General features: G+C 38.3%; 1 protein-coding gene across 7 annotated transcripts; it reads right to left on the minus strand.

Moving 5' to 3' along the window:
* Window positions 1-418: 418 nt before the first annotated feature.
* On the minus strand, window positions 419-14,412 carry LOC143854358 (uncharacterized). 7 transcript variants are annotated; one of them, XR_013237490.1, is made up of 15 exons: window positions 14,141-14,395; window positions 13,860-13,933; window positions 13,767-13,806; window positions 6,368-6,816; window positions 6,082-6,268; window positions 5,894-5,986; window positions 5,717-5,821; window positions 5,344-5,615; window positions 5,181-5,258; window positions 4,870-5,094; window positions 4,681-4,773; window positions 4,332-4,510; window positions 3,999-4,066; window positions 3,773-3,914; window positions 419-955 (listed from the first exon to the last, which is right to left on the minus strand). XR_013237490.1 is itself a non-coding variant. In XM_077364283.1 (3 exons), exon 3 carries the CDS (start codon window positions 7,556-7,558, stop codon window positions 7,079-7,081), a length of 480 nt encoding a protein of 159 aa, XP_077220398.1. In that variant the 5' UTR covers window positions 7,559-12,456; window positions 13,767-13,806; window positions 14,036-14,412; the 3' UTR covers window positions 6,828-7,078. The 7 variants fall into 7 exon arrangements, 1 of the variants encoding a protein (XP_077220398.1); XR_013237492.1 differs by lacking the exon at window positions 13,860-13,933; XR_013237496.1 differs by having other exon boundaries at window positions 5,717-5,782; window positions 13,767-13,933.
* Between the last annotated feature and the right edge of the window lie 640 nt (window positions 14,413-15,052).

Here is a 15,052-nt window from a genome sequence, read left to right on the forward strand (position 1 = left end):
TGTCTTGACAGTCGATGTTTTCTATAGAGGCGGTAATAACTGCCGCAATAGATTGTTTATTATAGAGGCGGTTTAAATAGCCTCAATAGATTTTACTATATAGAGGCAGTCAAAACTGCCACAATAGAGTTTAGTTTATAAAGGCAGTCATGATTGCCACTATAGTATCTCTGCATTGACTCAATACATCGTTGGTAAGATGATGCTTGGAAAGATACAGAGGCGACAATAGCCACCTCAATAGATTTCCATTTACAGAGGCAGCTAGGACTGCCTCTATATCTCTTAATTTTATTTTATTTTAATTTCAGTAATAATGAAAATGGTTACAAATTTACCCATACATTCAATTGACATTCAGTACATCTGATTCAGGTTACATACACCATGAAAATTAGAAAACCATAACCACATGATCGATTGAATTCAAGCTTACATACACTTCATTCAAATTATAAAAGCACACCCACATTAATTGAATTCAAGTCTACATACACTTCATTCAAATTATAAACCCACACCCACATTGAATTCAAGTTTACATACACTATAAACAACACCCACACCCACATTTTGAATTCAAATTTACATACACTATAAAACCACATACACTACATGTTACATGTTCGCACTTACTATCCCAAGATGCCCAATATCAGTACAATTTTCCTATATCGAGTTGACAATTGGAGAGATGCCTGAAATCGATAGTTGCTCAGTGTATATGGACCAAATCATTGCAAACTGGATATTTGTGTGTCTTTCTGGTGATGCCAATGCCATCTGTGATAATAGAAATAGTATTCTCGAGCAAAAAGTAGTACGTGGAATAGATTTGCGAGTAGCTTCCATCTTACTTGTATACCCTTTATACATAAACACATTCTGGGATGTTATTCTATACATTCATGAACTCCACAGGATACACTTCTGCAACGTTGTTTCTTTGTATTACCTGCAAATGGAATATCCGCTAATTAGCAATGCTTATTTGGGGAGATCCAAGGACATAAAGGATTAGCAGATCTAAGAAATATGTAACATGGCTGCCACAAGTAATAATGCACTATCAAATTTGTCCATACGATTGAACAAAAAAATTAAGTTATGGTATATTTCACCAAAAAGAGTAGGACGACTAAATTGACTAGAAGTAATAATGCGGTATCAAATTTGTCCATATGATTAAACAAAAAAAAAATTAAGTTATGGTATATTTCACCAAAAAGAGTAGGAAGACCGTGTGCCCTCTTGTCCCAAACAGGGCCTTGAGCTCTCCCAAGAAGAGCTTAAGTGTCGATTTTTGTATCTGACGGTGTGCCCTCTTGTCCCCAAGTTTCCTAGCATATTCTTCTCCGGCGAAAGCCAGAAAAGACCGGCAACTTCTCAAGGGTCCAAGCCCTTAAACTTTGTTTCTCCTCCAGTAATTACTCCTAGCCTCCAGTCATGAATCCATCGGATCCTAAACCTCTTGATCCAGATATTCGTTTCGGCAGCTCAGAATCTGAACCCTCTTGGCCAACCCAATCCCACCCTGAAAAAAGCTTCTTTGACCACATCAAAACCCTAGATAAAGACTCGCCCCCAGGTTCCAGAGAAGCAATCCAAACCGCAAAGTTTTACTGGCCGGAAGAATCCTTCCCATCCCTTTTCTTCCCTCAGCTCTTTCTCCACCTTATCCCCACCCATTTCATCTCATTCTAATCTAGATAATCTGATCTTGGACCCATCCACTCACTACAAAAGGGGCACCAGAACGCACAAAATATTCAGTAAACCCCCCATTTCGGGTACCCAATCAAACAAGCTAAAACCTTACCAATGCCCACCTGAAAGGCGATCAATGCCCTACCCTACAGTTGATAGAGATACTATCCTCCGATACAAACCCCCCCCCCCCCCCTCCCCTTCTCTCAACCATTTGTTTAACCTAGTATCCTCTCCCAATACTGGTGAATCCCAAGTGCTGGCCTCTCCTACCAGACCAGAGGCTCGCCCTCTAGCTCCCCCTACTCCTTCACTAAACCCCTCCATTGAAGTTGCAACAGTTTCCCATTTAGGAATCCCCGGAGTGGCTGAAGCTACCACTGAGTCATTTGTTCAGAGTAGCAGGATACTCCCCTCTCCACTCAGTGAGCCATCCAGTGAGCCTCTGACTTGCCCTGCCTAACCCCAGCTGTCAATCCTCAACTATTTAGGGCGGGAAAAGTTGAAACCATGTCTAAAATCAGAAATGGGAGGCAACATAGCTTACTGAACCTGGTAGGAAATTTTCAAATATTACTTTCCCACCAAGAAGGGAAAACCCAATCGGATAAGCCTCTTGCCTCTTCCCGAGACGCTGCCACAGTGGACCAATCCTCTAAATTAAGTAATAAACTTCCCATCTTATGCAACCCATCAGCCTCACCATCCCTCAGCCACCCAAATTCAAAATTGCCTGAAAATTTTCCCGCCCTTGAGCCCTCCATCCCTCGCCTTAATCCCATCTCCCCTTTAAGACCCACATCTGTCCCTCTTTGGTTATCACTGACAAGCCTTCTCCTTTAAACGTTGCTGCTGCTGTCAACTTTGGTTGTAAATTTCTTCCTCTTGCTGAATCTCAGAAATGGAGCAGGTGGGAGCCCCCAGATATGGATGAGCTCAAAGTCAATGTTGATGCATCTCTGGAGGACTCAAGTGGAGGCATTGGAGACTTAATTCGTTCCAACTCAGGAGATTGTCTGGCAATGTTCTCTATTCTTACAGATACAAACCCTATCTACGCGCTGGAAATTAAAGCCATCGACCATGGAATGCTTCTTGCAATCTCTGTAGGGGCTTACTAATATCTAGGTAGAATCAGACTCCATGCTAGCTGTAGAGATTCTAAACAATAAATCAGAAACTTCTTGGAAGCAACTAAGTTGTGTGGAAAACATATTTATCTTAATGAAGAAATTCAAATCTTGCCGCATCACACATATCTTGCGGGAATCTAATGCGGCTGCAGATATCCTGTCCAAGAGAAGTTACCCAACCAAAGTCTCTAATTTGAATCCGACTGTTGCTACCCCCAATCTGGTAGCCATATTTTCAGATGATTTCCAAGGGAAAATGTATCCGAGATTGTAAACTTCTAGTTGTAGCTTACCACTCTTCAGTGGTTGCTCTTTTTTCTCTTTCTATAGGCCTTTTGGTCCTCTTATGTTGCTCTATCTGTTTTTCTAATAAATCTGGTCGGGGTCTCGCCTAACCCTATCTTAATCATAAAAAAAAGAGTAGGAAGACTAAATTGAGTAATGGTATATAACATTGGCATCACTAGTACTGTTTCTTAAGATACAATTTCCAAATACAATTACCCCAAATGGTGAATTTAGATACCAAATATTGTTAACATGAAGGACAGTTAAAAAGGGGATGGAACATGTGCAACACTATCATCAACCATACTTAAACTTAATTACAATGTAGAGTGGAGACATGTTTTCCAAGCTGTAAATGACACACACCCCAAGTTCCAATAAGAGAGGGAATACACCAAGAAATTGGAAGGCCTCTAAACAACCAGTATCAATATAAAGGATAGTGTTCACAACCTCATTGAATATAAAAAAACAATAAAAAATAGTTCAGACAATAGTTATAATAACATCCTGAATTGAATTTCATGCCTATGTAAACCTACTAAACCATGAATATCTGTTCCATGTACCAAACATTAACTTGCATCGGGATCTATTAATCATAATAAACAGTCTCCCGTCGATATAAATCATGAGGAACATACCCAATTGCCACAGCCTTGTCCATGCACAAAATGGACTGCCAAGCAAGCAACTTTTTTCTCGCATACTTAACAAGTTCAAATACATCAAATGCTTCAGGCACAACCACATGATTGTCGCTGCACAGACTTGACAGTGCCAAACCTGCGAAAGTGAGATGCAATAGATATAATGACTGTTTCACAGAAGTGAAGCAATGGATTTCAAGTAGATGAGATTTTTACAGACCTAGCACACTCTAACCATATATCTTCCAATGTCTCTTCCAGTTCAGGTTCAGATAGTAACAAAGATTCCTGCAGGTTGAACCAAATCCAATCAACCCAGAATTATTCGTTGGAAGCCAACCCATGTAAAGATCAAAAAATGCAAAGTCTAACTCTATAGGGATAAATTGAACCCTACCACATTTTTAAGCTTCGACTTGCATGGGCTTTTCAAGTAGTGGTTTTTCATGCTCAGGAATACCATAAAAAAGGAAACTTTTTCCATTTGAGTTGTAATAAAAAATACTCTGTATTTTATATCACTTAAAGAATAAACAATGGATGGGATAAATACCTTTACAAGCTCATCAAGAAAAGCTTAAACTACAGTTAAGATCCTTCCATCCAACTTCATCCCATTCAGGCCAGCGCATGCCTTCAGAGTAATTGAATGGTCTACATACTGAAAGAAAATAGTATGCCTTCCAATAATACTTCCAATTGCTATTATATGAAATTATGATGCCTGCCTCACTAATAGAAGAAAGCTAATTAATATTAAAAACCACAATATAATTGATCAAAATATATTTCAAGTTCCATATATAATCAGCAAGCTACTTAATACCAAAAAAACCAAACATTCAAGAAGCTATTTAACATCCTTTCAAGTAACAGAGAAGCGAGACAAAAAAAAAACATACAAAGTCAAGTGCTCGGAGTGAACAAAAGAGCACATCCAAAAAGATGGAAAGAGAACAAAAGAGCACAACTCAAGTGATCAGAGCGAATTTAACCTGCAAACAGAAACAATAAACAATAAAGACACAAATTAGAAAACTTTAATTAATGTAATATTGTGCACCAACAAGAGGACAACTCCTTTACTATACCAAGAACAACGGCCATGCGACAGTAGCTCTGATGGCATCCATGATAGTTCTGACATGTCCAGATTGTCGTACCGATGATTCATTTAGCACCATCCGAACATCGATGGAGACCTCGACGAATCCCTGCCCCATTCGTGTACCATCAACTACTGCTGTCGGATCCTGACTCATAATGACACCTCGTGCCACTTCAACATCAGGTTCTCTAATGCTCGTAAGGATAACCTTGCAAACAGATATTCTTAGTTAACATAATGACTTATAAGTCAAATACTGACATTATTTAGATGAAAAACAAACAATGTTTTTACCTCAGTGGAGGATGGAACTGCACGACTCGATGAGGATGATGGGGCATGTGGCTGTGACGGAGTCGCGCTGGACGGAGCCTAACATAAAATAACACATGTACACTATCTAAAACGAAATTTCAGAAATATAACTTAATCGATATGTATTTAATTAAGATATAACCTGACTGGCCAAGTAATCATTGAACCGCTGAGTAAGCTCGTCCAACCTTGTCTCGAGCGTCGCATTTTCTCATTTGCTTCTATAACCTGTCTCCGGCTCTCCACGCGGTCAGATGATGTTCCAAAAAGATCAGTCGAGGTGGCTCCTAACCCATATGTCCGCACTCGCCCACGTCTTTCTGGTCCAACAATTTTGGAGAAGGTGTCATCTTAAATACCCGTGTTGCCTATGGTGCACTCAGGATGCAGACTTTCATACTCTTCAAATCGAGCCTGAAGAGACAACGAAAATAAAATGACAAGAAGCCTAATGTCATACTTCTCCGATTTCAAATGACAACGTACGAAATTTAAAGGAAAAAACATTGACGTACAATCAGTGCCCCTGCGGCATCTTTTGCGGGCTGCCCATTCTTTTTTGAATGGGAAAGCTTGAACATCTGCACATGAATGAGCTCCACCCCGCCCCTTTCAGTTTTCTGTCCCAACAATGCTTAGGCAATGACTATCAGTATATAGTGACTAAATGAATTCAAAAGGTCACAAATTACCTTTGCCTTGCGTATTCGAGCAAAGCTTTTTGTCCCAGCCCTGTGAAAGATCTTTTGCTTGGCCCGATTAGCCTTGTTTCTTTTACTGCGTTCCTGCAATGTGCAATCAATATATTCAGAATTAGAGCTATGTCTTCAAATTAATTAAAGAGTCAAAAAGAAAATTTAATAAGCCATTTGTATCTTACCTGCCCCTCTTCTGAGTCCCAAAATTCGCATAGCTTTTCATATTGTGACTGTAATGCCCTGTCATCCGTGCATGGAAGTTTTTTTGTCGTAAAACCGACCCTTCAATGAACATTTCCAATCTTTCCATTTTTTTGCAAGGGACGTAAGCACCCAGCCCTTACCCGAGATGTTGAATTCATATCTCTCCTGCAATGTATGTTAAAAAAAGTAAGAGATGAACATGACATAATAACAAGGAAGTGAAAAAAAGGTAAACATATATGTATATAAATTGTAGTATTATACCTGGACAACACCCCACATGTCATCTTTGTTGGTTTGACTCATCTCCCTCCAACCAACCACATCTATTGGCAATTTCTCTCCCCGTCTAGGTATCGTGCCCGAAAAACTCGTAAGACTTTTTCCATTATCATCGTCAGGCTGCCCCAACTCATTACATTCAACCTTCCGCTTCTTTCCTTCACGATTGGCCCAAAGTTCTTTCATGCAAGTACGGCCTCTAGTCCTCTTAGTGCCTCTAGATGAGGATGCTACATTGTGGCCATGGGACTGGGCCTCTTCTGATAGGGCATGAGCGTCTATAACATCGGTCAGTGCATGGCTCTGAGACTGAACCTGGGCATGAGCATGGGAATCAGTGGGTGGTGGATGGGGCTGCCCGAGCTGGGACTCTTGGGACTGTGATGGAACTTTAGTCCTTCTCGTCATATAGGAATTACGTTGAAGTTAACCTAAAAATGATTAACAGGTGAATTTATCAGATTAATCTAATAGGCATGCATTAATAAACAGACTAGAAAATTTAGTCTAAAATTATATCAGATTAATTACATGGCAAACTAGCACTAATGTGAAAAACATATATTTATCAGAGTTGAAATTTAAATTGAACTTGTTCCAATATGTATGCATCAATAAACAAAATAATAATATACAATTCACATTTATCATAGATGAAATTGAAATTGAAGTTACAGCATATGCATTTCACATTTATAATTGATCGATATCATCTGTATCAATATCAACCGAGTGATTGTCATCTTTATCCTCGTCGTCTGACTTGGAATCACATTCTTCTGTATCAACATCAACTAACTGATTGGCATCTTCATCATCGTCATCCGACTCTGTATCACATTCTTCGTCTTCTTGTATTTGCTGAGTCAACATTTCCAATGGTTCATCAATTTCCGTCCCAGCTATATCTGCTCGTTCCCAGCTATCAATGTCTTCCAAATTTTGTATTTCTGCTACCTCAGCCTGGACATATTCCTCCTCATTGTCCCCATGCACGTCAAACAAGTTCCTAGGTTTCGTCTTCACAACCACATGCCAATCTTTGTTGCCAATCCGCTCCTGCACGTGGAATACCTGCTCGGCTTGAGATGCGAAGATGAAAGGCTCATCTTTATAAATATGGCGTGACATATTAACAACTGTAAAACCGAACTCATCTATTTTTATTCCCATGTCCGGTGTGAGAACATCAAACCAATCACATTTGAACAACAACGCCCTCAGGTATCCGTAATAGTCAAGTTCAATGATATCTGTCAAAACACCATAATAATGAACCTCTCCTGCTATTGGATTTCGATCCTTGGCACTTGAAAAAATACTTGTAGTTGCAGTGACAACAACTCCACTATTTTGAGTTTTCCTTCTCTGTTCTCGTTCCTTTGTGCGAAAGCGGAAACCTGTAATAAGGAAACCTTTATATTTTGTAGCGACAGTCGATGGACCGTCGACTAGCCATCTAAGTTTCTCAGAGAGGTGCTCACTTCTTGAACGATGCAACTCTTGAATCTATTCAAAATATAAGAATGATTAGTAGAGAGCAACGTGTCTACTATATAAACTTGAAGAGTGGATTAAGGTTCGTATCAAACTTACATGTGTCATAAACCAATTTGGAAAATCTTTAGTGTGAATTTGTTCTATATCCATTAATCTAGCACGAGGATGTAGATTCCGAATATGCCTAATGTGTTTTCTGTGTATGAACTAATGTAAGAGAAAAGATCTTTCAAAGTATTAACTAATAGACTAGATCAAAAAATAACTTAATAGACTTACTCACGAAACGGGGTGATTGCATGACAGTTGAAGAGAATATATCAATGTGCCTGTTCAATCGTAGTTCGATCTAGGGTGCACGTCTTAGCATTGCCTATATGGCGTCATGTTGATGAGAACATAGTGAATCCTTCTTCCATTTCACATGGAATGTCTTTGTCATTCCTTGGTGGTCGATTCAACTTTGATTCAACACCTTCTAGATATCTCGAGCAAAACGTCAAACATTCTTCTGCCAAGTATCCGTCTGCAATAGATACCTCGACACGACTTCTATTGCGCACATATGACTTTAATGAGAGAAGGTATCTGCATAGACGTTACTTGTAGTACATTTAATAATAAAAATATGTACAAACCCTGAGAGGTGTAATAAATTTTGAATAATTTCACATACCGCTCGATAGGGACATCTATCGGTATTGTACTGGTTCAACTAGCCTTGCCTCGTCAGCTAAATGAATAGGCAAATGCACCATAATATGAAAAAACGTCGGCGGGAATATCTTTTCCATATGGCAAAGTGTCAGTATGATCCTATCTTTCAGTTTCTTGAGGTCGTTGCCATTGAGGACTTTAGAACATAACTCCCTGAAGAAGTTGCATAGTTCAATCAATACTGAGCTTACCTTCCTAGGCAATAATGAGCGTACAGCTAAGGGAAGTAGTTGTTGCATTCATTAAAACATGACAATCATGGCTCTTCAAGCCTGAATTTTTTCGCTCCCGAAGATTTACACGTCGTGAGATATTAGAGAAAAATCCATCTGGAACTTTGACGTCCTTCAGGATATTGCAAAAAGCATCTTTTTCCTTTGTAGACATTGTGAAGCATGCTGGAGGCAAGTATGTTTTGTTCTTTCCATTAGTCATTGGATGAAGTGCTCTCCTTATTCCCATCTGTTGTAGATCTAGCCGCGCTTTTAAACTATCCTTTGTTTTTCCTTCAATGTTCAGTAGTGTCCCAATTACGTTATCACATACATTCTTCTCAATATGCATCACATCTAGATTGTGACGCAATAGGAGTGATTCCCAATACCGTAGACTAAAGAATATACTTTTTTTTCTTCCAATTATGTTCCTTAGTAGGCTTATTCTTGGCAGCGGAATAGGAACTATTCAAAGGATTCTCCTCACATCCCATGGGATTCTCCTCACGTGGCCTCTTCTGCCCACGGGTATCTGACTTCTTCGCACTCTTGTCTTGTTTCTTGCCAAATGTGATGTTAATGCTTTTTAATTGGTCTAGTACTTGACGCCCTGTCAATGGAATGGGAGCTAACCTTTCTTCCACTGTGCCATCAAAACTCCACCTTTCAAATCGAAATCTGTGATTGGTTGCTAAGAATCGTCGGTGACCCATGTAACATTCTTTTTTTCCATGCTTCAAACGACGAGAACATGTGTCCTTATTGCAAGAAGGACAAGCCAGTTTTCCTTTGGTGCTCCATCCTGACAAGTTAGCATATGCAGGGAAGTCACTAATGGTCCACAATACCACTGGATGCATTCGAAATGTCTCATTCCTCGATGCGTCGTAAGTTTGCAAACCATCCTCCCATAATTCCTTCAACTCTTCTATCAAAGGTTGCAGATACACATCTATGTCATTTCTAGGTGCAGATGGGCCAGGAATAAACAACGAGAGCATCATATATGGTTGCTTCATGCACATCCATGGGGGTAAGTTGTAAGGCATGAGAATTACTGGCCACGTGCTGTGTGCAATACTCATCGTCCTAAACGGATTGAAGCCATCACTTGCTAACCCAAGTCTAACATTACGTGGCTCTGAAGAAAACACAGGGTATTTGTAGTCCAATGTTTTCCATGCAGTGGAGTCTGCAGGATACCTTAATAACCCGTCTTTGGTACGACTGACATCATGCCAGGTCATGAAAGAACTGTTTTCTTTGACATGTATAGCCTCTGCAACCTTGGTTTCAATGGGAAGTGGCGCAAAATCTTGGCCGAAACTTTGTGTACTCTAGTAGATGAATGACTTCTGTCATCGTTTGAATTTTGCGCAGTCGATTTCCACCTAGAAGCCCCACATATGCGACATGCCGAATCATTAGCTGCTTCTTTCCAGTACAATATACAGTCGTTGGGGCATGCATCTATTTTATTGTAATGGAGGCCTAAATCCCTAATAATCTTCCTTGTTTCATAAAAAGAGTTTGGTAATGATTCCCCCTCAGGAAGTGCCTCTTTCAACAACTCGAGTAACGTGGTGAATGATTTGTTGCTCCATCCATTGAGGCACTTTATGTGAAATAGCCGAACAACGAAGTTTAATTTTGTGAACTTGCTGTCGGGATACAAATCGTGCTCGGCGTCCTGTAATAATCTGTAAATTTTCTGTGCATTTGCACCAGGACCCTCTCCAGTTGCAACTTCTGGACCAACCTCATCATCTTCTGGATCAAACTCATCATCTACTAGCTCAACCTCATCATCATGACTCAACCCTCGAAATCTATCGTGCAACAAATCATGCATACCATCTTGTCTACTTGGTTCATCATGATGGGGGCGATTGCCCTCACTCGCGGCACTTGAAGACCCTTCCCCATGGAAATACCATCTAGTGTATCCTTTAAGCATCCCATTCCATAATAAATGTTCCTCTGCCTCTGTCTGATCGACGACCCTAACAAGGACACATTTATTACATGGTCATATTATCTTGTTCCCACGGGGTGTATTGGCAAATGCTAACTTTATAAATTCTTTAACCCCTTCCTCGTACACTAGGTCATCCCTATTTCATCCAAATGAGAACACATGTGACACATCTTAAAATAATGTATCAATTGAATCCATGTACCTTTGGAAAAATATCTACTTAGATCCGTACCTGTCCAGTTGAATCCAACTTCAATCCATTACTATATTCCAGATTTGTTCGAGATCAATGTGATATTGAGTGAAACAAACTTGTTCAACTGAAAAATGCCCACATCACGTAGATCACTAATGGTCCCCAATAAAAAGCCAAGGATGCATTAAATATGTGTGCCTCCTTATATTGCAATGAGGCTACAGCTCATTCCTTTATGTCAATAAACACTAGTGGTAGCATAGTGCACATATATTAATATGTGCTATAAAGAACTCATCTAAAAAAGAGATAATAGAAACAACACCGAAAAATAAACTGAGGAATTGAAAGCCAGAGGCAATCAGGAAAAAAAAACTTCCAACCCAGAAGGAGAAGAACATCAATGGGCTTTAGAGGATCAAACATACATGTTGAATTGGTGAAACCCTTCATCTATTGTTCAGCAGATATGTATGGAATAGAGCTTTCAAGCAATCTCCATTGAATATAATATAGCCTTTGATAATAACAGACTCACACAATAGTGCTTGAACAAAATCCTTAGGGGTGCGTTTGGATTGGTGGAATCAGGAATCGGTATGGACAGCCTATTCCAATGCTATTCCAATTCCCTCCGTAAACAAAATGGCTATTCCGATTCTCGTGTTTGGGTAAGCATTAGAATTCAACAAGGGAATCAGTCATGATTCCGATTCTGGCGTTTCGTAACGTTCGGACCAATGTCGGAATGGAATCAAATTTTTAATAAATTTTCCATTATATCAACAATCAATAACTTAATTTTTCTTTTTTACTTTAATTTTTCTTTTTGCTAAGAATCAATAAGACTTCACTTATTAAACTCCAAACAATATTACTAAAATTTGAAAGCTCTGCATAAGGGAAACTTGGATATAAGCTATACAGAAAGAAAGGAAAAAAATGATGGGATCTATGGAAGCTAAAATCAAGCTAGACATAAAAATGCATCAGCTATTATCAAAACCATGAACTAATTTCTCATTTTCTTTTCATAAGTTGAATCTTAAGCTGCAAGTGTATAAATAAACCAAAAGACCAAGAAACCCAAAAAATGTGTTGCCAACATCTCAAGCATCCTATATATCTAATCAGACAACGGCTTGAACTGAAGGTGTTCCATTTCTTCGTCTGTGCTAATTGATTCTTGATCTCTACCATGATTTGTAAGTCCCCCAATCATGGTAATCCAAGATATCAGATCTCTTTCATACATCCTACAAAACAATTGGTTCGCTTATTCAATACTTCCACTTTTTGCATAAGTTTTTTATCAAGGCATTACATACATATGTCTTTTGCATAAGCACATTCTTATCTACATAGAAATGAATCCATTTGCATAATTCCATAGCTCCCAGCTACGCACAGACTGGCAAAACAGCAATGATGCCGATCTCATCAAGTTCCATGCCCCGAGATGAATCTGATGGAGAACCTCCAAGGCATTAGAGTAGCAACCAGTTCATAAATATACATAAATCAATGTGATCCAAGAGACAATTGTTTTCTTTGGCAATGAGTTGAAAATTGCTTTGCCTTTTTCATCTTGATGGTTTCAATTCCTTTAATAAAGCTTTAGTCATGTAGCAAGGAAGAAGATAAATGCAAGCAGATGCAAGAAAATTAGCATTAAAAGATACCAACAGAGAATGAACATATTAACTGAATTTTCTTGACATTAGATATGAATAACAAATAACATTTCAGTACATTGACATAGGCGGGTTGACCTCAGAAATCCAAACGCGGATTTCAAAGATTTGTTACAATGATTTAGAAGACAAAAATGCTCAAAGTTTCAAAATTACTAATAGAACAAAATTAGCAACGTTGGGATGTTTTGTAATAGTAGTATTTAAATCTTTCCTTGCAAAATTTGACCCTCATTTACAAGACCAGATTTTCATTTCCCTGTATGAACTCCAGTTTTTCTGTCTATGAGTATTTCTCCAAAAAAATTTATTGGAAGTAATGAAATTCTTGTTGATACTAATTTGAAAAATAAAATGCATATAACAATAAAAGAAAATAAGAAAAATGGCTACTATAGTGGTAAAAAGATTAAACTTCAATTAAACAACCTATCAAAGTTTGAGAGCATATTTAATTGCTCATCACTTCCTACAAAGGTTTATGGATTTCCTTCCTAATGAGGATCTGTCACATCTCCAACGGTTTCATCACCTCCATCCTTCTTCAAGAACACTACTACTAAGAAACGGATGGTATTCTCTATGGATATCTTATCGCAGAAGCCACATGATATATCAATAAATCACATTATAGACTCTAATTTGATGACTGATAGCTTCAATAGCATACACAAGATATATAAAATAAACAAAATACAAGATGGGCGAGAGAAAATTACAGGAAAAAAGGCACAGTACTCAAAACAATAAATAATCCCTTAAAGAAACTTGGTCTATGCATCTGAAAGCAAAACTTCATGAAAATTATACCATAGAAAATGCCCTAATCTTAACCCACTCTTGCTGTGGGACGAAACTAAAAACACAATTAAGAAAAAATTAAAATAAAAAATGTATAGATCATATAGGATTTACAGGCCATGAGTAGAAACAACTTTAAAAGAAGAAGAAGAAGAAGAAGAGAAATAATGCAATAATTGACCCAAATAAGAAGAGGAAAACCCACAAATATATAACAACTTATAGTAACAGAACAAATAAAGAGAAAATTAAGAAAACAAATAGAATACCCCAAAAATACCTCAGTGTTTTTCGTTCTTCTCCTCTTCTTCTTCCAGACACTGAACATAGAAAAAAATTATAAGAGAGAGAGAGTGAGAGGGAGAAACATAACCTTTCTTCTTCAAACCAAAAAAATTTAGGGATTTCGAATCAAAAGGTTTAGCATGCAATTGAAGAAATCAAACACTGAAAGAAACAAAAAATAGGGATTAGGTGAAGAATCAAATACTGAAAGAAACAAAATAAAAATAAGAAGAAAAATTGCAAATCTCTAATGGAAGAGCTTGCCATGAACAAGAAAACCCTAATTCGTTTCTCCCACTCTCTCCATCCTCTTTCTCCCACTGAACACCAATAGAAATTTCTATTAGGGTTTCGAATGGCCAAACTTACTAAGAGAAAACCCTAATTTGTAGCTTCTTCCTCCTCAAAAAACTCAAGACTCAACGAAGACACGGGTGGAAGATGAAATTAGGGCTCAACGAAGAAATCGAATGGGAATCGAAGAAGAAATCGAATGGGCTCCGTTTGGGGTTGTATTAGCTTTGTGCGGTCTTTTTTGGGGAAGTCTTTTAACAATATGTAAAGGCGGGCACTAGCTATAGAAAACCGGGAAACTAATTTGGGCTTCACGCACTCTTATTTTTGGGCGTATGTAGAGGCAGTTTAGACTGCCCCTATAGTTATAAGTATTTGACTGCCTCTATTATTGCACGTATAGGGGCTGTTTTAATGACCGCCTCACCATGTCTGCCTCTATAAACCAACTTTCCTGTAGTGAGTTTATCTAACCCTCATGTTAGATGCCATTATTGTGAAATTAATGGTCATTACCAATTCCAATGTGCATTTAAGATTAGGGATTATGGTGGAACCAAGAAATCTTGCGTTCCCAAAGCCCCCATATGATTCTCTTCATATGTTCTTAGATTAGGGGCTTATGCTTAAAATTGAATATCTTTTTATGGTTAATTAAATATCCCCTTTTATGTTGAATAAAAATTCTAAATAGAAAGAGTTTTATGTGTCTTTTTCCTTGAAAAAGGGGGAGCCTAAAATTGTAAATTTTATCCCTTTAATTTTTCTTTTACCCCATCTTTTTTATAGATGCCAAAGGGGGAGAGGAATCTAATGTAAGGAAATATATGCATGCTTTTATTGAAAATCTCTTGTGCTTGTCATCATAAAAAATGGGGAGATTGTAAGCCCAATGGTTCCCACCTTGGCATTCCCATCTTATTTTGATGATTCCAATACACAAGTGATTGAAGATCACTAATGTGTTTGAATGTCTAAGTTGTAGAT

This window comes from Tasmannia lanceolata, unplaced genomic scaffold, assembly GCF_043159265.1.
Source record: "Tasmannia lanceolata isolate RefF3 unplaced genomic scaffold, GAP_Taslan_0.1 ptg000003l, whole genome shotgun sequence".
In the NCBI taxonomy this organism is placed as follows: Eukaryota; Viridiplantae; Streptophyta; class Magnoliopsida; order Canellales; family Winteraceae; genus Tasmannia; species Tasmannia lanceolata.